Consider the following 27,444-nt stretch of genomic DNA (forward strand, 5'->3'; position numbering starts at 1 on the left):
TCTGAAAAATAAAAATACACTTTATTTATTCTAATTGAAATCAGGGTCGTGTATGATGGTAAAATTCAAACAAAAGAGCATTTCTTCAGGATCTCCAGAGATGGCTTCTGCAACACATCTGTATTGTCCCTAAAAGGAGGAATAAGAAATACAAGCAAATAAAATGTTAGATGCTTCTATTTTGTAAGACTTTTATAAGAACTTTGTCTTAGTAGAAGGAAGCCATTTAAATTAAATTGGTTATCATTATCTTGGTTTTCTAATGAGATGAAATTTTGTATGCCTTTGAATTCAGCGAGCATAAACCTATTTATTTCCCAATTATAAGAGGATGTTTTTTAATGATTTTTTGAAACAAGCCTGTGAGATTTTCAAACATTCAATATCCTTTAGAATAAAATAGGTAAAGAATATGCATTCTTGAAGTTTATTTTAAAATAGTGACCCAAAGTGAAACATGTACAAAATTTTATTGCCAGGTATCTAATGCAAATATCTAAAATGACATTATTACTATTCATGGAGGCAGTTACAGAGTCATACACAGCGGTCGTACAGTACTTTCACCCAAAGATCATTCACCATATTAATAATGAGCATTCATATTACTTTTAGCCATGTATATTAGAGGAAGAACATGAAGTGAAAAAGAGCTTTCTTTTGTGTTAGTTTTCCATATTTCCATATTCTACAGAAAGAAGAAATACAAAATACCCAAAACTAAATAAAAGTGAAAAACACAGTCTTAAAACACCTTAATACTGAATAGCTATTTTTGAAGTTGTGAATGGCTTGTTTCAAATTCTTAACATATTTGCTACTTTGCAAAAGATTCTTAAGAAAGTACAAATGACTTGAGCAATACCTTTGAAAATCGTATTCCCCTGTAGGAGAAGGATACTGTTGTATTCACAGTCTCTACAAACAAAATACAAAATACAAAAAGTTATATTGGTCATCATCAGGTGATTTTTTTTTTTTTTATGTAGTATGGAGCGCACCTTTTACACTGCTGCTAGTAGAGGTGGTCCCAAGAAAATTGTAGAAGTAATGAGTTTTGTATCCTGGCTATGATTCTCCAATGGCATCCTCTGCCAACCCCAAGCATCTCTCACTATCAGCCCCTATTTCATCCCTCAGGGGATGCAAAATTTGAAGGCCTACTAGTCTCAATAGTGAATGAATGAATAAGCTAGTGCTCATAGGCTTCATCCCAAATTAGAAATGTGCATATTTAATACTGCTGCTCCTTCAGCAGAGTATAATACATCTTCCTAAAAGTGGAGGAGAGAGTTGGGGGGTAGCCAGGATACCAAATCTCCTCCCAATCCCACCAATGAGAAGCCTAAGTAGTCACATTTGAAATGCATGGCCATGGGCCTGGGCCTGCAGAAGCTGTGGAAGACAGAAGTGCAGAAAAACCACACTCCACTGACCTAATCAGAAACACCAAAGGATAAGGATAGAAAAGTAGAAATGTTTTGAATCTCTAACAAAAGCAATCATGGCCAAAAATCTCTTTTAAAGTAATGGTTATTGTTCTCCTAACTAGCTAAAGACAATCCTTAATAGCAAATGAATGGATTATGTCTGCATATACTTCTATTTTCATAAAAAAGCACCTATTTACTTCTGGGTATCTCCTTATTAGGGGTGTTAATACACTGAGATCTTAGTTCTTGAGCTTAGTAAAGTGATCATGTCTTCATGATGTTATGATTTTTCATTCAAGGCCAATCCAATTCAAATTTAATAGTTCAACAAGTATTTATTGAAAGCTACTCTTACCAGGGACTGAGGAGACAAGGACTAGTACACACTGTTCCTTCCCTCAAAGAGTTAACATCTATGGGGATACAGGCATGCAAAGAAACCATTCCAAATACAATGCCGTAAAAAGATGTAGCAAGGATAAAAGCAGCATATAGCATTTTTGGTAAGAGTGATGGTTCTGAGTCTGAATCTCAGCTCCTCCACTTCCTTGGAGTGTGGCCTTGGGCAAGTCACTTAGCTTCTCTGTGCTTTGGTAAAATGGCAATGGATAATAACACCGCTCTCATAGGAATAACATGAAGGCTATAAGAGCTAAGATATGTATGTGCTCAGAACAATGCCTAGAATTTAGCACTCATTAAATGTTATTAATATTTGGGGGCACTTGGGTGGCTCAGTCAGTTAGGTGGCTGCCTTCAGCTCAGATCATGATCTCTGGGTCCTGGGATCGTCCCTGCTCAGCGGGGAGTCTGCTTCTCCCTCTGCCCCTACCCCGGGGCTTGTGCTCTCTCTCTCAAATAAATAAATAAAATATTTTTTAAATGTTATTAACATTAAAATGTTATTTATTAGAACATTAAATATTATTCCTTCTCCTTTCTAGACCTTCTTCCCATGGCGTCTTGTGAATAATAATGATGTCTTAATATTATCATTGATATTGTAGTTACTTTATTAACAAGATGCCATGGGAAGGGAATCTAGAAAAGAGAAGGAAGTGAGTTGAACTGTCATAGAGGATGGGAAGGAAGGAAATGAAGGACACTCCAGGTGGCAGGAAAAAGAGGAGCAAAGGCGAGAAAGTGAAAATCAGTATGACTAATGCATACACCTGCAAGGGGCTCAGCATTATTAAAGCAAAGGAGAAGCAGGAGTGCTAAGAAGGAAATCTGAAGAAGTAAACATAAATGTGCTCAGATTCCACATCTGAGAGAATGGAGGCAATGAAAGAACATCCAAGGGTGTGAAATGGTCAGATTGTGTTTAGAAAGATGGGTCACATGACCATATTGCGGATGGATTTAAGGGGGCACTAAGAGTCAGGGAGACCAGTTAGAGGCCAGGAAGCAGTGACAGCGGTGAAGAGAAGAGGCGGTAAATGCCCTCCGTGCCCACCAACTCAGGTGCCCTCCCGCATAGACAGATACGGTCTATCTTATTAGCCTGCTGCTTTCCTTGAGAGTACTTCTCATAAACTGAATCTTATTTCATTTGAATGTTATTTTATGATCTCGTTTACTAGTCTATAAGCTCCATGAGGACAGGGGCTTTGCTTTGGTCACTTTTGAATCTCCACCTCCTAGTACCTGGTGCCTGAGTTCCTGGCTCAGCTACATAATTTACAAGGCCCAGTGCAAAATGGAAATGGGGACCCCTTGATCAAAAAGCAAGAGAGACATCCTATTAAAGGTACAGAAATATAAAGCTTTCTTCCACAGTCTCTCTCTAGACTTGCCATGATATTTTTTATTTGCTATGTAATATCATTTGAAGTCAAACAAAATTTTAAATTGCCATTCATCTTTATATTGTGCAATGACAGCTTTAAACACAAATATCAGAGCTTTTAACTCTAAGGCAGAATCACTGAAATGACACAACTTGTATTTGGTGGCTCATCCCCAGAAGGTACCTCAAGCTGAGAAAACTAACACAAGCTTGACTCAGGAAATTTGAAAGAAGGAAGAGAAGGTACCCCCAGACATGGAATGATCCAAGGGGATGTTCTCTTGGCACAGAGGGAAAGGTGAGTATAGAAGCTCAAGGGCACCCAGGGAGTTGCTCCATGACTGGGGCACCTGCACAAAGCACGAGCCTGACAGCTGCCTGAGGTCCCCCTCTCCCATGCTGCCAGATGCCTCATGCCTCACGTCGGGGCAGAGAAGACAAATCAGGCTTCTTTCCTTCCCATAGGCCTGCTGTCCCATGAGTGACCCTCAAGGGTTTTGCAACCTCCATGTAATACCTCCATGAGCTACCTGTTAGTGGGGAGACAGTCCTGCCCCCACCTAGTCACCCACTAAACAGTGCCGCCAGCCCAGGTGGTTGATCATGGCTGCACCCCACTTCAGACACTGCAGGGCACCTTTGCCTAATCCTGACCCTCCCTGCATCCAGGCTCCCACCAGGTAGCAGGGGTCACTGGCTGTAACTGGGAAAGGGGCACCAAGCAGGATGGGACAATGGGGCATGCACGCAACATCCCTAGATGGGTCTTGGCTCCCTGCTGCCCACTCCTCTGCTGGCACCCTGGGCCCCGCTGCTCCCCCTCCTTGTGCTCTCCCTCTCTCTGTCTCCGACGAATAAATAAAATCTTTAAAAAAATATATGCCTTTGAAATATCCATTTATTTTCAAATGTGGGTTTTTTAAAAGATTTTATTTATTTGAGAGAGACAGCAGGGAGGAGGGGCAGAGGGAGAGGGTCAAGGAGACTCCCTGCTGAGCATGGAGCCTGACACGGGGCTTGATCCCAGGATCCTGAGATCGTGACCTGAGCCGAAGGCAGACGCTTACCCGACTGAGCCACCCAGGTGCCCCTCAAATGTGTGTGGTTTTTTTTTTAAGATTTATTTATTTATTTATTTATTTGAGAGAGCGAGAATGAGAGAGAGAGAGTACATGAGAGGGGAGAGGGTCAGAGGGAGACGCAGGCTCCCCACTGAGCAGGGAGCCCGATGCGGGAGTCAATCCCGGGACTCCAGGATCATGACCTGAGCCGAAGGCAGTTGCCTAACCAACTGAGCCACCCAGGCGCCCCCTCAAATGTGTTTTTAAAAGAAACAAAGATGTGTGTGTGTATGTGTGTGTGTGTGTGTGTGTGTGTAAGAAGTGGTAATATTATGGGTAATCTTTATTTTATTTTTGCTTGCCTACATTTTCTAAATATGATATCCTAAAAATATATGACTTTTGTAACAAATACAAAAAAGAAAATTATTTTAAAAGTAGATATATATGGTACTTACTAATTTGATTCCAAATTTTCAAGGGTCTCTTGGTAGCATCAGTGCTTCGTAAATCAGAATGCCCTGAGCTCTGAGCCCATATACTCAGCTACCAGATGGACATGTTCATTTGAATGTTCCAAAATTACCTTGAGTTCAATATGCCCAAACCAGAACTCATTGCTTTCTCTTTAAAAATCTGCCCCTTCTTCTGCACCCATCATTTCAGATAATGGCATTTCTGCTAATCCCAGTCACTGGCCCTCTACCAGCCCTTGATTTTACCTAATCTTTGCCTGCCACATCAAATAAATCAGCATGTCCTGCCAATTCTGTCTCCAAATATGCCCTCTCTCTTCTCCTCCCCTCGGCTCCCAGGCTGCCATCTTTGTTCAGCCCTCATGGTCTCTCACACAGCCTCCTGGCTGGTCTTCCTTCCATCCCAGTTTCCTGCCTCAGCCAACCCCCGCCTCCTTCCATATGGACACCAGTTATCTGCAAAACTGAAAATCTCAGTGGGTCATCCCTACCCACTGATGACAAGATGCAGGTCAATATTTTGTGCATGACTTATGTGCTCGCCCTGCCCCCTTTCCTAGGCTCATCTCCAGCAATTCCCCACAGCACATTCTGCTCCAGCTACAAAAAAACTACTCTCCAAATAAACCATATTCTTTCATGACTACATGTGTTTGCCTATGCTGTTTCCTCTCCAAGGAATGCCCTTCCTCCTCCTCTCTGATGTTCTCAGATTCAAGACTTTAATAATATAATCTCTGAAACCTTATCTGAGTTCTGTCACAGCAAATTGATAACTATATAGTTAAAATTAGGAGCATAAAATCTATTGGCGTTTATGACATTTCATTATAATTTTTGTTCCCAACTGTCTTTGCCAGAACAGAGGGACCTTCTGAGGAGAGAGACCCTATCATTCAACTTTGGATCACCAGAGCCTAAATCATGACTCGCTCAAATTAGGATCAACAGATGTTTGTGGAAGGAAATGAGGGAGGGAGGGAAAAGCCAGCAGACTGGGTTGAGTCTGACACATCTTAGATCTCAAGAAAGTGAAACTTTAAAAATTCAGATAAAATGTCAACATAATCTCACAGAGATTAGGTGGGATTGTGAAACAGTTGTTTAAAAAACAAAAAAAACAGTAATCTTCCAAGAGGGTTTTGTATTTTTTTTTTTCCAAAGAGAAATCATGGTACAGTGGAAGAGTGGGCCTTAAGAGTCATGAGACTACTCTGTTACTAGTTCGCCAAGGACACATTACTGGGTCACTCCAGGCATCAGTCTCCTCACTTGTAAAAATGACAGGATTGTAAAATAAGGAACCAAAGGACCCCTATTACCCACATGAGTATTTATTATTCGAGAACCATACTTCTTGAATTCTTATTCTGAGCACTGTACTAACCTTTTTTAATATGCATTTTCTAATTATATCCTTAAAATCATGTTCAATAGGTTTCACTGTCCCCATTTTACAGATGAGGAAAATGAGGCCAATAGAGGTTAAATAACCCACCCAAGGCCACATTGTTGGTAGGTGGAAAAGCTGGGACAGAGACTCAGGTCTTTCCAACTCTGAGCCCAGACTTAGAAGCAATGTCAGCTCCATTATTTGCATATGGTTTGGGGGTGGCAGGCAAGTCAGAGCCATGGAGAGATGGTTGGCTAGGAGACATATCTCGAAGCTTCACTTGCATAGCAAAAAAACTTATGTACTTAGAAACAATTTTCTTAATGACTGCTAGAAAATGTATAATCAAATTGATATAAATGTCAAAGCAGTATAAGCCTGCTATGAATTTTTATACTACTCTCATTCCATTAATTCCCAGCCCTTATTTTCCATTTTTTGTCCCATCTACATCTAATTTATGCTATGTTGCTAAATTTAATGTATGCATGTAAACTACCTAAAATCTTTTTTTTTTTTTTTAAGAGAAAGAGAGCTGGGGAGGGTGTGGCGCAGACTGGGAGAGAGAGAGAGAAAGAATCCCAAGCAAATGTAATGATTTATATCATAGCTACATATTTCTCTAATTTATACTCTACTTTCAAAAAAGAATACAATTAAAATAAGAGAGCATTATCACATACAGAGAGCAATTTACTTTTACGCTTCACATCTAAATTCTAAAATTTCTAAAATTCTAAAACCTTTTTTTAAACAAGAGAGGCCACAGGTTAATGATAACTAATTGTATAGAAAAATATTCAACTGCAATAGTAATTTTTAAATGTTAATAAAACAACTTGGTTTTTTTTAACCTAATAGTTTTGTTGTTGTTGTTGTTGTTTAAGATTTTATTTATTTATTTGACAGAGAGAGAGAGAGATCACAAGGAGGCAGACAGGCAGGCAAAGGGAGAGGGAGAAGCAGGCTCCCCGCAGGGCTCGATCCCAGGACCCTGGGATCATGACCTGAGCCAAAGGCAGACACTTAACCGACTGAGCCACCCAGGCACCCCCCCCAATAATTTTTTTTTAAACTTCTTTATTTTTTAGATGATAATGTCCACTGTTAACAAGACAGAGATTAAACTACTGTACATAACATTGCTGGTGATATAATGTATAAATTGATACATTCCTTTAGAAAAGCGATTTGGCCTATGTAAACAAAACCGCAAATACAGTCAACCCACTTAAGCTCAGCTATTTCCCGGGGAGTTATATGTAACTCCTTGCAAACATATTCAAATATAAAATATGAGAAAAATTATATACAGAAATATATTTATCACAATATTATTTATAATAGTAAAAATATCATAAGGAAACTAATGTCCAACAGGAGAATGGTTAAATAAACCAGAGCATACCCATTAAGGGAGATGTTTCATTATGTAATGTTTATACTTTGGTTTTTGCACCACATGAATCATCTAGTCAAAAAATTGAATACAATAATTTTTAAAAAGAAAATTACTGGGGCACCTGGCTGGCTCAGTTGGTAGAGCATGTGACTCTTGATCTTAGGGTTGTAAGTTCAAGCCCCATGTTGGATGTAGAGATTACTTAAAAATAAAATCTTAAAAAAAAAAGAAAACTATTATAGTGTAGTATACTTATAAGTACATAAGCAATGCACATACATTGAAAAATCAGAAGGAAATACTCCAAAATGTTTTTAGAAATATGATTCTGTGATATTTTTATTGTTTATACTTTCCAAGTTTTGGTAATGTGACAGTATAATATTTATAAACATTTAAACTATTTAAAATACTAGTTTAAAAATTATTAAGGAAAAATTCATGAGTTTGCAATAGGTAGCCTTTAAGGTCCTAAGCTCTGAAATTTTGTGATTCTGTGAATAACATCAGGGTAGAAAAAAGTGGGGGAAGACATTGAAGAAAACACTAGAAAAATCTAGTGAGGTTTTTTTTTTTAATAAATTTTTTTAATTCCTTTTTTTTCTTTCCCCTCTGATTCCACCAATCCTGTTCCCTTGACTGTGGTTCAGTGAGTTTCTATAAAAAATAATAACTGTAATGCTTAGAAAAAGGGATCTATAACCAATGGTAAATGTACAATATTAATCTGAACAAGGCAAAAATTTTAATATACCTTCAAATACACTTAAATAAGTGACATAATTGTAAAATGTTGTTCAAGCTGCTAAAAGTAAAAACTTTGGATAAAAAAAAATTATTAGAAAAGGAACTGCACATTTTCAGGGCATTTAATATTCAGAACATTCTCATAAACTATTCTGTTCTATTCTGAAAATAATATGAACTGAATACTTACCTCCCTTCAGAGCTCTGCAGAAAGAATAAACATCATCAGATCCTTGGCAAATAACTTCTTTGCGCATTGGAAAATGCATGGAGTGAATAGATAAATAGAGATTGAAATATAATTTTTTAATATCTCTTCCTTAAAAAGAAAAAAAAATCCCATTAGTCCTTCAAATAATAGATTCCTTTATAAATAATAATTCACATGTACTGTACCGTATACTTAAAACATGCCCAGCACCTTTCCTATATTATTTCATTTAATTATCACAACAACTTACCATGTGGGCATTGCTATCCCTCTGTAACAGATGAGAAAACTGAAGTTCTAAGAGGATAATTAGTAGAATGCAACCAAACAGGATATTCCACAGTAAGAATTATGTATGCTGTGCCTGAAAAGAGAGGAGCCTATGTTTTTTGAGAAAACTATCAAACGGAAATGTAAAATTTCCAGTTCTAATTACAGTTATGCTAGGAAGTTCAAGAAAAAAGAAATGGAAAGGAAAGGAAATGAGGATAATCAACTCGTGCACTTTTTTAGGAGATTTGATGAAAGAGTTCTTGGAGAATAGAACAACCTCTTGATTAAAAATTACATGAGTTAGGGGTGCCTGGGTGGCTCAGTCGTTAAGCATCTGCCTTAGGCTCAGGTCAGGATCCCAGGGTCCTGGGATCGAGCCCCACATTGGGCTCCCTGCTCAGTGGAAAGCCTGCTTCTCGCTCTCCCACTCCCCATGCTTGTGTTCCCTCTCTCGCTGTGTCTCTCTCTGTCAAATAAATAAATAAAATCTTTAAAAAAAAAAGAAAAAAATTTACATGAGTTATTATTTCCTCATGGTCTCCCTAGAACCATTTAACATGGAAAATTCCAGTAAACACTGCATTTTGCTCAACCCTTCTAATTCATTCGGTTGGTCCAACTGGAAAATATGTACAATATTTTTTATGATAAAAACAATTATTGTGGTGCTCGTGGCTGGCTCAGTGGGTAGAGCATGTGACTCTTGAAGGCAGGGTCATGAGTTCGAGCCCCATACTGGGTGTAAAGATTACTTTAAAAAAATTATTATAACCACTACCTCACTAAAAATATTTTCCTAATAAAGTCACCATGACTCATTGTAGCCATAATCAAAAGAAAAAATTTCCATCTTTTTTTTTTTAAAGATTTTATTTATTTATTTATTTGACAGAGAGACACAGTGAGAGAGGGAACACAAGCAGGGGGAGTGGGAGAGGGAGAAGCAGGCTTCCCGCTGAGCAGAAAGCCCAATGTGGGGCTCGATCCCAGGATCCTGGGACCATGACCTGAGCTGAAGGCAGACGCTTAACGACTGAGCCACGCAGACGTCCCCAAAATTTCCATCTTTAACCTGAACTTGGTATGCTTAACAGGAATGCCAGCTCCTTCCTCAAAACTCCTTCCTTTGGCATTAGTGCTACTGTTCTCTTCCAGTTTTTCTCCAACCTCTCTGACTCCTTCTCCTCATTGGCTTCTCTTATGGTTTTAGCCTCAGTTCTCAATTTCCACTTTGCACATACTCCCTGGCTTTAAGTACCACATAGGGTGATAATTCCCAAATCATTATCTTTAGTCTCAACCTTTCTCCTGGGCACCTATCCCACATATGCATCCAATATCTCTACCCAAATGCTGCTCACTGTCTCAGCCAACAGATCCAAAATTGACTTCCTCATCTTCATCACCATATAGGCATTAGAATTCACAATCCCAGGAAATCTTACTAGCCTCCTTTTCATCCCCATCACCACTCTCTTAATGCAGGCCCTCATTACTCTGAGCCTAACATACCACCAAACTTCTTAATTTGTCTCCACTTTTCTACTTTCAGGGTAAAGTGGAAAAGAACATCATAGGGTCTGTTTTAAACAGTGGTTCCATGGTCCACTCCATGAACTTCGGCCTGCACCACTCCCAAAGCAGGGGTATGTGTAGAAATTGAAGAGCTGTTTTCACAGGGAATTCCTTGAGACATGGGCATATGGCAGAACTGCTGTGGTACCAATGACAATTCAGAACAATGAAACTTCTAACACTTCTGCATGGAACACAGCATGATTCCAGTCCTCAGTGACTCCAAGAAAGGAAGTGCTGCTTTGACATCTCAACAGTTTACACCTTGAGAAGCTTCTTGCCCTTCGACATCACTGTGGTCATTTTAGGCACAGGAACAATGGACAAAGTGAGATACCACTTGTATGGCTCAGTAGGCCAGAGATACCAATGTGGGTGTCAGAGTGAGAGACAAGAAATATGGTAGCTTCATGCAGTAACGAAGAAGACTGTTTTTGAGCTCAGCTAAGACAACTCCAAGAACTTTCAGATATAACTTTGGCTTAAAGTCCAGGTTTATTTATTTTTTTATTAATCAGTTAATAGTATACAAATAATTTACTAGCAAAGCTATAAAGTCTCAAAATAAATAATTTCCATCCCAACCTACTTTTGGTCAAAGCTCTTATAGCTCTTATTGAATTTAAGTAGCTATAGGCCCATAAAAATAAGGTTGATTTCTATGAATATGGCCCCACACTTATACAGACATTCTAATACATTCTAGGAAACTCAGGTCATAATTGTAAAGCATTACAAAAATATGACTAAGTAATTGATGAAACCAGGAGCTGATCTTTGAAAAGTTCAACAAAATTGATAAACCTTTAGTCAGACTCATCAAAAAAAAAAAAAGAAGAAGAAGAGAGAGAGAGAGAGAAGGGACTCAAATAAATAAACTCAGAAATGAAAGAGGAGAAATAACAACCAACACCACAGAAATACAAATGATTATAAGAGAACATTATGAAAAATTATATGCCAACAAATTGGACAACCTAGAGGGATGGATAAATTTCTAGAAACATATAACCTTCCAAAACTGAATCAGAGAGAAATAGAAATTTTGAACAGATGAATTACCAGCAATGAAAATAAATCAATATTCAAAAAACTCCCAACGAACAAAAGTCCGGGGACAGATGGTTTCACAGGTGAATACTAGCAAACACTTTTTAAAAAGTTATTACCTATTCTTCTCAAACTCCAAAAAATAGCAGCCATTAAAAAAAAATGAAATCTTGCCATTTGCAATGACGTGGACAGAACTAGAGGGTATTATGCTAAGCGAAATAAGTCAATCAGAGAAAGACAATTATCATATGATCTCACTGATATGTGGAATTTAAGAAACAAAACAGAGGATCATAGGGGAAGAGAAGAAAAAATAAAACAAGAGGAAACCAGAGAGGGAGACAAACCATAAGAGACTCTTAATCATGGGAAAAAAACTGAGGGTTGCTGGAAGGGAGGGGGTTGGAGGGAAGGGGTAACTGGGTGATGGACATTAAGGAGGGCATGTGATGTAATGAGCACTGGATATTATATAAGACTGATGAATCACAGACCTGTATCCCTGAAACAAATAATACATTATATCTTAATTAAAAAAAAAAAAACTATTCCAAAAAACAGAAGAGGAAGAAAAGCTTCCAGATTCATTCTGTGAGGCCAAGCACTACTCTGACACCAAAACCAGATAAAGACACTACAGAAAAAGAGATCTATGGGTCAGTATCTCTGATGAATGAAGATGCAAACATCCTTAACAAAATATTAACAAACCAAATCCAGCAACACGTTAAAAAATCATTCACCATGATCAAGTAGGACTTATTCCAGGGATACAAGGATGGTTCAATACTCACAAATCAATCAACATGATACAACACATTAACAAGAGAAAGAATAAAAACTATATGATCATTTCAATAGATGTAGAAAAAGCATTTGACAAAGTACAACATCCATTCATGGTAAAAACTCTCAACAAAGTAAGTTTAGAGGGAACATACCTCAACATAATAAAGGCCATATATGAAAAACCCACAGCTAACATCATACTCCAGGGGGAAAAACTGACAGCTTTTCCTCTAAGATCAGGAACAAGACAAGGATGTTTACTCTGACCACTTTTATTCAACATAGTACTAGAAGTCCTAGCCACAGCAATCAGACAGCAAAAAGAAATAAGCATCCAAATTGGTAAGGAAGAAGTAAAACTTTCACTATTTGCAGATGATATGATACTATATAAAGAAAACCCTAAAGACGCCACCAAAAAACTACTGGAATTGATAAATGAGTTCAGTAGAGTCACAGGATAAAAAATTAATATACAGAAATCTATTGCATTTCTATACACTAATAATAAAGTAGCAAAAAGAAAAATTAAGAAAATAATCCCATTCACAACTGTACCAAAACGAATAAAATACCTAGGAATAAACTTTACTAAGGAGGTGAAAGACCTATACTCTGAAAACTATAAAACAGTGATGAAAGAAATTGAAGGTGACACAAACAAATGGAAAAATATTCCATGCTCATGGATTGGGAGAACAAATATTGCTAAAATATCTATACTATCCAAAGCAATCTACAGATTTAATGCAATCCCTATCAAAATACTAAAACCATTTTCACAGAAATAGAACAAATTATCCTAAAATTTGTATGGAACCACAAAAGACCCCAAATAGCCAAAGCAATCTTGAAAAAGAACAAAGCTGGACATATCATAATTGCAGATTTCAAGATACACCACAAAGTGGTAGTAATTAAAAGAGTATAGTACTGGCACAAAAGTAGACACAGATCAATGGAACAAAACAGAGAGCCCAGAAATAAAGCCACAGTTGTATCGTCCATTAATCTATGACAAAGGAGGCAAGAATATACAATGGGAAAAAGACAGTCTCTTCAACAAATAATATTGAGAAAACTGGATAGCCACATGCAAAAGAATGAAACTGTAACACTTTCTTATACCACACACAAAAATAAACTCAAAGTGGATTAAAATACCTAAATGTAAGACCTGAAACCGTAAGATTCCTGGAAGAAAACAGGCAGTAATTTCTTTGACACCAGCCATAGAAACATTTTTCTAGATTTGTTTACTTTGACAAGGGAAACAAAAGCAAAATTAAACTATTGGGACTATACCAAAATAAAAAGCTTTTGCACAGCAAAGGAACCCATCAATAAAACAAAAAGACAACCTGCTGAATAGGAGAAGATATTTACAAATGATGGATTCAGTAAGGGATTAATACCCAAAATATGTAAAGAACTTATACAACAACACCAAAAAAACACAAATAATCTGATTTTTAAAATATGACTAAATAATTATTTTGTTACTGAATTAATAAAATGTTATATAAACGTCGTATTTAGTGAATGATTAAGGTATCTGTGGTGGCCACAGTGGTGAGGTACTCAAACCTCCCTTTTAAAGAACTGCTGGGAGAAGGAAGGGTAGTTGGCAGACAGCCTTTAGCTGCTGCACCTTTAGATCTATCTCCAGAATCACCCAGAAGCCAAACTCCTATAATGCTCCTATTATGACGAAGGCTGCTCCTATAATAACCAAACTCCACAAGGACACTATAGCCAAACTACCCCTGCCTGTCATCAGACAGGCAATCTTTGCTCTAAGGCTCCCCACTGACCGGGCTCAGAGTATCTCAGGGATTTGTTTTGGTCTGATGACCATCTTACCAAATACTCTTTCCTTTCCTCTCTCATTTCAAAGGTATCAGACCTGCACATTAATCTGAATTCCCTCCTTGCCTACTCCGGCTTTCTCTTCACTTTTATTTTTCCCAGAACTTCCCCCAATAAATCTCTTGTATGTCTAATTCCTTTTTTAGTATCTGCTTTTCAGAGAACCCCAAGTACACTGTACTGTATTATTACTTAATAAAGTAATAATACAATACTACTTAGCCTAGTAGGATACATTCTGCTTCTTGTGTGTAAGGGCAAGAGGTTCACTTGAAAATGAGGTTATTTGTTATGTAAATAATCACTCCTGCCAAACATGGGGGGTGGGGGAGGGCAGGTAAAGCACACCACATAAAGCAGAAAACAAAACCTGAGAAAAGAGGAAAAAATTGTAGAACGTTAGCCAGGCAAAAACTTAGATTATTTCTTTCACCTTTGGCCAAGAAAGTGGAGTGAACAAAGTTGATTATTCTTTCCTCTGGGCTACCACTAAGCCTAAATGCTATCATTTCACTTATCATACCATATTATCTACAGATTTCTCTCTCTCTCTCCTATTGCACTGATTTTTGAAGGTCAAGAGAACATCTTATTTATCAATGAATTCACAAGCCCTATCACTATACTTGAAATACACTATGCATTTCTAAGTATTTTTTAATGAATACAGAAAGTTTCAAAATAAGTTTAAACAATTAGATTCAGGAAAATTAAAACACAAGTTTATTGTCTGTATTTCTGGGTTCTCAGCTGTCTTTTGTCTTGTAAACTGGAGAACTAAAATCAGGGGGAAATGTTTAAGTTTATTTATGTGAAAGCACTTTGTAAAGTATAAGCTCCAAATATAAGTTAGGATGTAAGTGGTGTTGGTGATGATGAAAACAATAATGATAATGATGATGATTAGAACTGAATTTTCCTAGGACTTACAGGCAACAGAGCTGACTAGGAGGAGAGGAAGAACATTTTGTATGTTTTCACAGACACTCATCCATCCTAATGCTATCACCATTACCCAACTTCATTTTTACTAAACTGATGATTACAAGTAAAATGATAAAGAGGAAAAACAAGACACAGCATAAAACAAAACCAAAAAATTGCCTTCTTTCATCCCATCATCATCATAGTTTTCTCTAGAAAGGTCATCTTTATTAAAAAAAAAAAAAGTTGTGGTTTGCTCATATACAGATCTTTGATTAGTGGAAACCCAGCTTTACTTATGAGCTGAATAGTTAATGGCTGACAAAGGATATACCTATTAGATTATTGGAAGTCTCGAGTTATTTCCATTTTTACCCCTATGTCATATGGAATCCCCTCCCCCATGAGTGTGAGCTAGCCTAGTGGCTTACTTCTAACAAATAGCATACAGCAAAGGTGATAGAGTGACACTTCCATGATTAGCCTACATAAGATTGTGACTTCTATCTTGTCAGCTTGTCCCTCCTGCTGGCTTTGATGAAGCAAGAAGCTATGTTGAAAAGGCCCATATGGCAAGGAACTAACTGATTACTGTCCAACAGCCAGACAGGAACGGAATACTGTCAACAACCACATGAGCTTAGAAGTGGATTCTTCCCTAATTGAACATTAGAAGAGACTCCAGTCCTGGCTGACACCTTAACTGAAACCTTGTGGGAGATCCTGAAGCAGACAAACTAAGCCATGCCTAGACTACTGACACACAAAGACTGCAAGATAATAGATGTGTACTGTTTTAAGCCACTAAAATTGTGGTACTTTGTTACATAGAAATAGAAAACCAATACATGTACATTTGGAACACAATCATTTATCATTAATAATTCTTGAACCCTTTTCATTGAATTACAAAAACAAAACATTGAACTTACTTGGAATGTAGGAAATATGCAAATGTCCCTTGCTTCCCTTCAATGTCATACAGGGATTAAGATCTATTGAAATAGGAACTTTCATGTCATCTAAATGGAAGAATAAAGATAATGTCAATAAATTATTATTAATCATTTCTAGTAAGTAGAGTATTCTAAATATCATTCCCCAAAAGATGCCATTAAAATCATGTAATGAGAAAACTTGGGGGTGGTTAAAAACATCTCCCTCCCTGGAGGAGTGACGTCAATAAAATGGCAGAGTAAGAAGTCCAAGACCCACCCCTTCCCCTCACAAACATACCAATTCTGCAACAACTCATGGACAAATTCCCTTTGCGAGAAATCAGAAACTAATTGAAAGTTTCCTGTATCCCAGGAGAATGTGAAATCAGACTCACCAAAGTCAGTAGAGGACGTCCTTTTACTAGAAACCCTGCATCTGGCACAGCACAATCAGGAAAAGATCCCCTAGCCCCCAGCTTCACTCAAGAAGCAAGAGGTTAGTTCATGTATCCAGAGCCCCAAGTTTTCCAAGGGGAATACCCAAAGGAATGACAAATTAGAAAGTCTGAACCGACCTATAACTAATAAAGAGATTGAATAAGTAATAAAAAAATTTCCCAACAAAGAAAAGCCTAGGACCAGATGGCCTCACAGGTAAATTCTACCACCAAACATTTAAATAAGAATTAATACCAATCCTCAAACTTTCAAAAATTTGAAAGGGACCATTTCCAAACTTATTTTATGAGCCCAGCATTACCCTGATACTAAAACCAGACAAAGACGCCACAAGAAAAGAAAACTACAGGCCAATATCTCCAATGAATGTAGATGCAAAATTCTATAGAATGAAGGATAAAAATCACATGGTTATCTCAATAGATACAGAAAATGCATTTGACAAAATTTAACGCCCTTTTTGTGATAAAAACTCTCAACAAACTAGAATTAGAGGAAATGGCCTCAACATAATAAAAACCATATATGAAAAGTCCATAGCTAACATTACACTCAATGGTAAAAAACTGAAAGTTTTTCCTCTTAGAAAGAAAGCAAGGATACCCACTCCTTACATAGCACCAGAAGACCTAGTCAGATCAATTAGGCAAGAAAAATAAATAAAAAGCATCCAAATTGGAAAGGAAGAAGTAAAATTTTCCTCGCATGCAGACATGATTTCTTTGTTTTTAAAGATTTTATTTTTGGGGCACCTGGGTCGTTCAGTGGGTTAAGCCACCAGGGTCCTGGGATCGAGCCCTGAGCTGGGGTCCCTGGCTCCGCGGGGAGGCTGCTTATCCCTCTCCCTCTGCCTGCCACTCCCCCTGCTTGTGCACGTGCGCTCTGTCAAATAAAATCTTTAAACAAACAAATAAATAAATAAATAAAGTGGCCTATACATACAGTGGAATACTATTCAGGCTTTAGAAAAAGAAGGAAATTTTGCAATATGCTACAACATCGATGGATGCTAAAGGAAATAAGCTGGTTATATAAGGACAAATACTGCATGATTCCACTTACATGAGGTATCTAAAATAGTTAAATTCATAGAGTGGTTGCTAGGGGCTGAAGGGGAGGAGAAGATGGGGAAATCCTAACCAACAGGCATAAAGTTTCTTTTTTTTTTTTTTTAAGATTTTATTTATTTGTCAGAGAGAGAAAGAGGCAGGCAGAGGGAGAAGCAGGCTCCTTGCTCAGCAGATGTGGGACTTGATCCCATGACCCTAGGATCATGACCTGAGCCAAAGGCAGACCCTTAATCGACTGAGCCACCCAGGCGTCCCAGGCATAAAGTTTCAACCAAGCAAGATGAATAAGTTCTAGAGCTCTGCTGTATGACACTGCGCCTATAGTCAACAATATTGTGTTGTACACTTAAATATTGAAGAGGGTAGATCTCATGTAAAATGTTCCTACCACAGTAAAATGAATTTTAAAATATTGTATAAATACAGAAAAGAAACCTCCCCATAACATAAATAGTGTTTTAATGCCCTAATATTGTTAAGGTGGAAGTTGAAGGTACTGAATTACTTTAAACTGTGTGGAGGAAAAAAACTCCCCAAAAAATATTTTCATAAAATTACTTGTTCTAACTTGGAACTTTTTAACCTTTTCCCATCAATATTGTTCTCCTTTTATCCACTGTCTTCACGTTGCGTATGTTCCATTGGTTCAAAATAGAAAATATACGTCAAGTACTTAGAGATCTGGTAAATGTTAAGTGAGTGAATAAATAAATGAATGAATAAATTAATGAACAGTCTTCCTGAAGAGGGAGTTTCAAGAAAGGTGTAGAAGAAGAGTTCATAAAAGCACTGAGGAGGAGGGGGGAGAGAAGATACCAGGTTTGTGTGGATTTGCCCCTGAATGCAACCCTTAAAATTAATGTTAGGGGTGCCTGGGTGGCTCAGTCGGTTAAGTGTCAGACTCTAATGGTTTTGGTTCAGGTCATGATCTCAGGGCCATAGGATCCAGCCGACAAGGGGCTCTGTGCTCAGCGCAGAATCTGCTTGAGAGTATCTCTCTCCCTCTCCCTCTGCCTCTACCCCTGCTCACACTCAAATAAATAAATAAATAAATAAATAAATAAATAAATAAATAAATAATCTTTTAAAAAATTAATGTTAACATCTCTCACTCAATTAACTGAGTTTACCTGCAACAAAATTCTCATAGAATTAATTATATTAACAGTCATTTCACCTACTCATGGATGTTCACAAATATTTGACCAAAAGATGTTCATCCCTAAATGGTTTATGACCAAAGAAAAAATGCCCAATTTGCAACATGGATGGCCTCTGAGGGCATTATACTAAGTCAGACAGAGAAAACCAAATATCATATGATCTCTCTGATATGCGGAATCTACAAAGCAAAACAAAACACTAAATTTATAGATACAGAGAAGAGATTGATGGTTGCCAGAGGTGGGTGATGGGTTTGGACAAAAATGGGTGAAGGTGGTCCAAAGGTATAAACTTCCAGTTATAAAATAAATAAGTCCTGGGATGTATACAGCATGGTGACTATAGTTAATAAAACTGTATTGTACATTTGAAAGTTGCTAATAGAGTGCTCGTTTCGGCAGCACATATACTAAAATTGGAACGATACAGAGAAGATTAGCATGGCCCCTGCGCAAAGATGACACGCAAATTCGTGAAGCGTTCCATATTTAAAAAAAAAAAAAAGAAAGTTGCTAATAGAATATATCTTCAAAGTTCTCATCATAAAAGAAAATTTATAACTGTGTGGTGATGGATGTTAACCACACTTATTGTGATCATTTTGCAATATATACATATATCTAATATAATTTTATATGTCAATTATATCTCAATTAAAAATGTACAGAAGTGGTTGAATAAGTAAATTTGTATACCTATATATTAAATTAATATGCAGTCATTAAAATGGATTTTTAGAATATTTAATGACAGATGTTTATCGTATAGTATCAAGTTTTAAAAACATGTTTACCCAATAGTACATATAGTATGATTCTGGTGTTTTGTGGTTTTTAATACATACCTTTATATATCTAAAAGAATATTCACCAAAATTAGAATATTGACAGTGGTCAACTGAATTGTGATAGGCTTAGGTTACCTTATGTCTTCATTTTCACCTATATTTCCAAGATTTGCATAATTACTACCCATTATTACCTTTCTTAGGAAGAAAAAGGCTGTTAGGGTATTGAAATGTGGGCACTTTCTTTTTTTTTTTTTTAAGATTCTATTTATTTGAGAGAGAGAATGAGAGAGAGAGAGAGAGAGAGCACATGAGAGGGGGGAGGGTCAGAGGGAGAAGCAGACTCCCTGCTGAGCAGGGAGCCCGATGCGGGACTTGATCCCAGGACTCCAGGATCATGACCTGAGCCGAAGGCAGTCACTTAACCAACTGAGCCACCCAGGCGCCCTGAAATGTGGGCACTTTCATATGCATTACCAAGCATAGTGTAATGTGTATCTTCTTTCCCAGCCATAGCCTTGTAGAAAATCCTCAGAGCAAGCAGACCAAAGACCCTGGAGCAGAAGCTGAGAACAAGTTAAAAGCAGTGAATCACCAGAGTCATGTTACTAAGGGCAATTCTCTATTTCCAATTAAGGTTCCCACATGTCTGAAATTGTCTGATTATGAGGACAACGTCAACAACTCAATTCAATCAGACAACTCTTTATAGAGAGCCCCTGTGGGTACTCAGTGTTGGGCCAGGCATCACAGCAGGGTGGGCAGGGGCCAGGGGTGTTAGAGAGTGGAGAACAGAGATATGAGGCTTAGTCTTCACATCAGGAAGTCTATAATTTTTCTGGGGGGACAAGACCAATATACAAAAAATAATTAGATGTAAGAATCAAAAGATCATATAGCACTGTATGGAATGTGATTTTATTATTTACAAGGAACTACTGGAGGATAGCTTCATTACTTTAAAGTCACCATGTATATGATAAAATCCTCTATTTGGTTTGTTACAGAAAGTGGTGACCAGTTTTAACAAATGCCCAGCACAAGAGGCTCCAATTTCCACTGCAACCATAAAGGTCAGCATTGCTAATCCATCATAGCACTTTTTCCCACTGAGCTCAGCCTCAGAGTCTTTCTTAGCCCAACATTCCAGGCAACTGCAGTTGGCACTGGAAATGAAACCAGTGCCCCTCTGAGTGTTGGCATTAAGTATTCTCGGAGGTCTAGGGAGGAAATGTTAGCTGGAGTTGAACCTTCATAGCACATCATTTTACCTCTTTAACGGAATTTCTGATACCTAAATATGCGGTCCCTTTGGACAGGAATGCCCTTGTCATCATCAGTCTAGAAATTCCTTCTTCTCCCTCAAAATGTATTCAAATATTATCAACATTGTTAAGCCTTCCTTGACTCCTCCACACCTCCCCACTCCCACAGTCACAGACACACTATCATTCATAGCACTGGACCATCCTTCAGTGCTCATTTGTAAATCTTTATTGCACTTATTCATTTACATATCTGTCTTTTTTTTTAAGATTTTATTTATTTATTTGACAGAGAGAGACATAGCGAGAGAGGAAACACAAGCAGGGGAAGTGGGAGAGGGAGAAGCAGGCTTCCCGCCAAGCGGGGAGCCCGATGCGGGGCTCAATCCCAGGACCTGGGGATCATGACCCGAGCCAAAGGCGGGCACCTAATGACTGAGCCACCCAGGCGCCCCTACATATCCATCTTCTTCATAAAGATAGCACAAACCTTCAGGGCAGAAAGAATATCTCTGTTTTTCATACCTCTGGCACATAGCACAGTGCTAGACACACGGCAGATAACAAATATGTGCTTATTCACTTTTGCTTGGCATCTATTATGTAACGAACATCTCTCTAGACACTAAAGAAGAACAATGAAGAAGTCATGGGCCCTGCTCATGAGAAATGTACATGCTACTAAGAAAATCAAACAGGGTCATGGGACACAGAGTGAGTATGTGGTGGAGATGGAGGGGTGGGGGGCCGGGGTGGTGGAGATACTTCAACTACATTACTCAGGGAGTGACAGGAAGGAACCAGGCCTGTGGAAACTGGAAATAGAGAGTTTTAATCAGAAGGATTCCTAGTAAGTGCAGACTCAGAGGTGAGATGACTTTGATATGTTCAAGCAACAACAAAAACATGCACATACAGACACACACAAACATGCACACACAAAGACCATTATATGAGGTAACTAGAATAAGCAAATTCACAGAGACAGAAAGTAGAGTGGAAGTTACCAGGAACCAGAGGGAGGGAGAAATGGGGAATTAGTGTTTAATGGGTACAGAGTTTCTGTTCGGGATTATGAAAATTCTGGAAAGGGATAGTGGTAATGATCACACAACACTGTGAATGTCCTCAATGCTGTTAAACTATACACTTAAAGATGGTTAAAAGGAAACTTTGATGTGTGTTATGTTGGTAATATAAACAATGATAATAATAAAGGCCAGTGTGGATGGCAAATAATGAAAGAGGGTGGGTGGGAATCACCGGGATCAGACAAGTAGGCAGGGGCCATCTGGAGGGGTCTTGGACGACTTAGTATAAAATTGGGACTTCACTCTAATTGTAATGAAAAGCCACTGGAAAGCTTTAAGCAAGGAGAGTGACATTGTCTGACTTATTTGCATTTTCAAAAGACCTCCCTGGTCTCTGGGCCAAGAACAGGTTGTATGGGGACAAGAATCGAAGTGGAGAGAGGACAATCTGAGAGGCTCCTGCAGAAGCCAGAGGAGAGATGGGGGGTATAAGTGGTGAGCAGGGGGGTATAAGTGGTGAGCAGAGGACAGTGAGAAGTAGTTGGCTTAAGAACATATTCTAGAGAGGGGCGCCTGGGTGGCTCAGATGGTTAAGTGTCTGCCTTTGGCTCAGGTCATGATCCCAGGGTCCTGGGATCGAGCCCCGCATCGGGCTCCCTGCTTGGCGGGAAGCCTGCTTCTCTCTCTGCCTCTGCCTCTCTCTCTCTCTCTCTGACCCTCATGAATAAATAAACATTTTTTTAAAAAAAAGAACATATTCTGGAGATAGTTAAAATGGGAATCACCAATACACTGAATGTGGGGGATAAGGAAAAGAAATAATTAAAGGATACCCCTGGTTGGGCAGGGGGCAGGGGTGTTAGAGAGTGGAGAACAGAGATATGAGGCTTAGTCTTCACATCAGGAAGTCTATGATTTTTCTGGGAAGACAAGACCAACATACAAAAAATAATTAGATGTAAGAATCAAAAGATCATATGATGCAATGGGAAAGACAGGAAGAAGTGGGCTCAGCTTGGCATAGGTCAAGAATTCTAGCTCCAAATGGCTACTGGGCTTCCCAGTGGCCATGCTGAGCACATAGAATAAATGAATGAATCCTCATGTTACAGTTACTCCCCCTACTACACATGAGACAAAAGCCAGGAGTTCCTTGAGGTTCCGGCTGTATCTCACATATCCTTTGCATTCTAAGTGTTCCTTAGCATAATAACTAAACTCAATGCCTATTAAATAAAGCTTGTTAAACTGAATAAAGTTCAGCTGACTTGACTTGACATGCTCTGTAGGACTTTGATGGACCACAAAAGGTTGGCATGAAACAGGATATTTTAAGTTAGTGAACAGAAGAGGTACAACTAAAGGCCAGTGAAGAGGCTGGCCCGCTCAGAGGGGGGAACACCAAGACACGGGGATATACCTGCTTAGCTAGGAGAGCCATGCTGCAAGCTCACACCCAATCTGTCAACTAGTCCTGTCAGCTCCATCTTCAGATTCCTTCCAGAATTTGACCGCTTCTCATTACCTCCACCACAGCTCCTTTGGTCCAAGTCACCATTATCTCTCTCACCTGGAGTATTGTGCAACAGCCTCAGCCTCACAACACATCTCCTGCTCCCACCTGTGCCCCGTTATGGATTATCGTCGACACAAGAGCCAGACCAAGCTTTGCTCGCAGTGGAAGATAAGCCATCCCCTGACCTACAAGGCCCCCCTTCCCCCATTTCCTTCTTTGACCTCGTCTTCTACTGCTTTCCCCTCCCTCACTCCATTGCAGCCACACTGGACTCCTTACTATCCTTCCAACATACCAGACATGTCCCACATCAGGGCCTTTGTGTTCGCTCTTTGCTCTACCTCTTCCCTTAGATATCTTGCATGGCCCACTCCCTCAACTATTCCAGGTCTTTACTAAATGTCACCTTCCCAGGGATGTTTTCCTTGGTCATCCGACTTTATAATGCAACCCCCTTCCCCATCTCTGCTCTCTGTCCACTCCCCTGCTCTACTTTTTTCTCACAGAAATTACCACCATCGGGGCACCTGGGTGGCTCAGTCATTAAGCGTCTGCCTTCGGCTCAGGTCATGATCCCAGGGTCCTGGGATCGAGCCCCGCATCGGGCTCCCTGCTCAGCAGGAAGCCTGCTTCTCCCTCTCCCACTCCCCCTGCTTGTGTTCCCTCTCTCACTGTGTCTCTCTCTGTCAAATAAATAAATAAAATATTTTTAAAAAAAAGAAATTACCACCATCTGACATGCTGAATATTTTACTGATAAAAACTCCACGAGGAGGCGCCTGGGTGGCTCAGTCAGTTAAGTGTCAGACTCTTGAGTAGGCCCCAGTGGTGATCTTCGGTGGTCACAGGATCAAGCCCCCTGTCCTGCTCCACGTTCAGGGCAGAATCTGCTTGTTCCTCTCCCTCTACTCCTCCCCCACCCATTCTCTTTCTCTCTCTCTCAAATAAATAAATAAGTCTTTAAAAAAAAAACAAAACTTCACAAGGGCAGGGACTTTTTTCTTTGTTGTTCACTGCTATATAATATCCTCAGTGCTTAGAATAGACATGCTAGATGCTCAGTAAATATTGCTTTAATTAAATGATCCATTAATTCTTGGGTTTCTGGACTACCTATAGCAAAGAAAAAAAAAAAAAAAGGCTAGAACCGAATCTGAGTCTGATGATTCTAATTTACAAGAGGGCATGTGTCCAGGGTCTTATGGACTGACACGCACACCCACATTTTCTGCCTTTTCCAAAGTTGAGGAACACACAGCTACTTCATGCCATTTCTGTAGATTATAAGCTGAATTGTGTGTCCCCTCCCACCCCCACCAAATTCATATGTTGAAATTCTAACCTCCCAGTACCTTACAATGTGACTATATTTGAAGATTTGGTCTTTAAACAAGAGATTAAGTTAAAAAGAACCTGTTAGGGTGAGGTCCTACTCCAATATGATTGGTGTCCCTACAAGAAAAGGAGATTTAGACACACAGGGAGTGCCAGGCATGAGTGCACACAGAGAAAAGACCATATAAAGACATGGCAAGAAGGTGGCCATCTGCAAGCAAGAAGGAAACAAATCTGTTGACCCTTGATCTTGGACTTCCAGCTCCCAGAACTGTGAGAAATAAATTTCTGTCAAGTCAGCCAGTCTTTGGTGTTTTGTTATGGCAGTCCTAGCAAACCGATACACTGTAGATACCCCATAGGTTCACCAAATGCAATTCATCCTCACAGAAAACTAAATCAGGTGTTGTTGTTGTACCACCAGCTTCACAGGAATACCTACAGGAATCAGTGCTTCCGACCCACGCACTTTGCGCTCAGCCAGGATAGATTCTCTAAGGCAGGGAAGATAAGGACACGGCGGTGGCCGTGGCCCCGAGCAGGGTTGTGCTGTAGCTGTGTTCTCTGCTTGCTCCCCTCAGTCCCTACAGCAGTGGGGCAGCAGGGAAGGACCACAGGATTTCTCAGCATTCGACAGAAAGGCGTAAGATCCTCCCTCAAAAATAAAGGCCATGTGAAACATGGCGCAGAGAAGGTGACATAATTGCGGCACCTGGCTGGCTCAGTCAGTAGAGCATGTGACTCTCTTTTTTTTAAAAAAGCTTTATTTATTTGAGAGAGAGAGAAAGAGAGAACGTGTGTGTGGGAAGGGCAGGGGGAGAGAATCTTCAAGCAGACTCCCTGCTGAGCACAGAACCCAGATGTGGGGCTCGACCCCACCACCCATGAGATCATGACCTGAGCCGAAATTAAGAGTCAGACACTCAACTGACTGAGGCACCCAGGTGCCCCAGCATGTGACTCTTGATCTTGAGATTGTAAATTCAAGCCCCATGTTGGATGTAAAGATTACTTAAAAATAAAATCTTTTTTTTTTTAAATAGAAGGTGACATAATCAATGTGTGGTACATATAAGCCAAAAGAAAGGAGACACTTGGCAGCAGAGTGGACTAGGGAAGCTTCCTGGAGGGGGAGAGGTATACTGACCTTCCAGGATGGAAAAATTTCAGAGATAAGTTGCAAGGGAATTCAGTTACAATCCACATATAGGAAAAAAGCCACGAGTATAAGATTGGTCACATGGCTAAATCTTGTTCTCATACCTGGCAATTATGTTAATTCCCTGGAAGTAACTTTATATTAGCATTTGCCAGAGTGTGTTTTTCAAAAAGTCAACACACACTCAAAAAATAAAATAAAATAAAATTGAAAATCTGGGGATTAAATAGGTTTCTTTCTTACAGAACTTCTGAGAACTCAAAGTACATTTGGAAATCTCCCCCAAGGATTAGACCATCAGTCCTTTTTCCCAATAGAATTTTAAGGAGCTAGCATTTTCGGAAGCATCAAACCCTTCCTGATAACACTACTGGGTAGAAAAGACCAGTCAACCCATGATGAGCAAACCAGTGGCAAATACCAAACCAAAACTGCAGTCTAGCCCTGATGCTGTGCTTTCAGACTGCAGACATCTGTAGAGAAGTAGGAAAAACAAACAACAGTGATATAGCTGGTTAATAGCATAAGGGTATGGCTGATTTTTTAAGTCATCAATAGTGTTGTTTCTGTGTGGCTATATGCTAAAAACTTAACCTACAACAATCCTTATAAAATAGCTTTAAAATCACTTTCAGGGGCACCTGGGTGGCTCAGTCAGTTTAAGCGTCCGACTCTTGATTTGGGCTCAGGTCATGATCTCAGGGCCATGAGATCAAGGCCTGCCTCAGCTCCACACTGGGCGTGGAGCCTACTTGAGATTCTCTCTCACTCTCTCCCCCTGCCCCTCCCCCCCACCCCCACTCTTTCTTTAAATAAATAGATAAAGCTTATAAAATCACTTTCATTTTACAGACAAAAAAGCTGGGACACAGAGAGGCTAGTACTTTTTGCTCGAGGTCACACAGCTAGTAACTGACAGAACCAGGCTAACATCCAATTAGGGAGGTGATTCCCAGACTCCCCAAAACTCACTGCCTCAAACACTTATAAAGCACCTGTTATATGCCCACTGCTGTGCTGAAGGAAAAAAAAACATCACATACCAGAGCAATAATCAATTCCAAAAGGCAGCTAGGACTATTCTACCTTCTCAAGAAGAACCAGTAAGTCTTGGGGCTAAGGCAAAAGCTCAGAAGCAAAGAGTTCTGCCAAAACTGGAAAGAATCTGAAACTGGGCTCAGGGAGGACAGAGTTGACCACAGGGAACAACAAAAGCCCTTGGAGGTCAAGTACAACACAAGTGTGTTGTACTTGTGACTTGTGAGGTCTGTGAAGGATCCAGAAAATCCACACAGGACAGCAACCAGCCATCACCTTTCCACCAGTAGCAGCAGTGGGAACACACTGTCATTTCCTGTGTCCCGTCCACAGCAGCACGAAGTTCTTATGAAAACTTACCCTGAACCACTTGTTGCTGTTTTACTTACCACAATAGGTATACCAAACACTGGAATCAGAGGAATTGCAGATCCATTGTTGCTCCCCAGGTTCAGTGAATATGGAAGAAAACAGAGTGGAAAAAAGCATAAATGGGAACATGATTCAGTATCACCAAAACTTTAAAAATACAAGGAGAATCGGCAACTAATCATCAGACTCTTCCCTTTCAGTAAGCAGAAAGGATTTAACTTAGTCGTTGGTCACATGATTTCTGAGTTCCTGAGTTTCCTCTTTTGAGTGTATGTGTTTAGTATTCGAGCACTTCCGGCAAGGGGAGAGAGCAAA

General features: G+C 39.3%; 1 protein-coding gene and 1 non-coding gene across 3 annotated transcripts; one reads left to right on the forward strand and one right to left on the reverse strand.

Annotated features, from left to right (window-relative positions):
* Positions 1 to 27,444, reverse strand: LY96 (lymphocyte antigen 96). Of its 2 annotated transcripts, XM_036065341.2 has the most exons (5): positions 27,147 to 27,424; positions 15,928 to 16,017; positions 8,492 to 8,620; positions 866 to 918; positions 1 to 129 (listed from the first exon to the last, which is right to left on the reverse strand). In XM_036065341.2, exons 1-5 carry the CDS (start codon positions 27,256 to 27,258, stop codon positions 31 to 33), a joined length of 483 nt encoding a protein of 160 aa, XP_035921234.2. In that variant the 5' UTR covers positions 27,259 to 27,424; the 3' UTR covers positions 1 to 30. The 2 variants fall into 2 exon arrangements, with proteins under 2 accessions (XP_035921234.2, XP_035921239.1); XM_036065346.2 differs by lacking the exon at positions 15,928 to 16,017 and having other exon boundaries at positions 27,147 to 27,444.
* LOC118518527 (U6 spliceosomal RNA) lies at positions 19,012 to 19,118 on the forward strand. Its single transcript, XR_004908671.2, has one exon. It is a non-coding gene; the product is annotated as a U6 spliceosomal RNA (small nuclear RNA).

The sequence above is a fragment of the Halichoerus grypus genome, chromosome 5 (assembly GCF_964656455.1).
Source record: "Halichoerus grypus chromosome 5, mHalGry1.hap1.1, whole genome shotgun sequence".
Taxonomy (NCBI): domain Eukaryota; kingdom Metazoa; phylum Chordata; class Mammalia; order Carnivora; family Phocidae; genus Halichoerus; species Halichoerus grypus.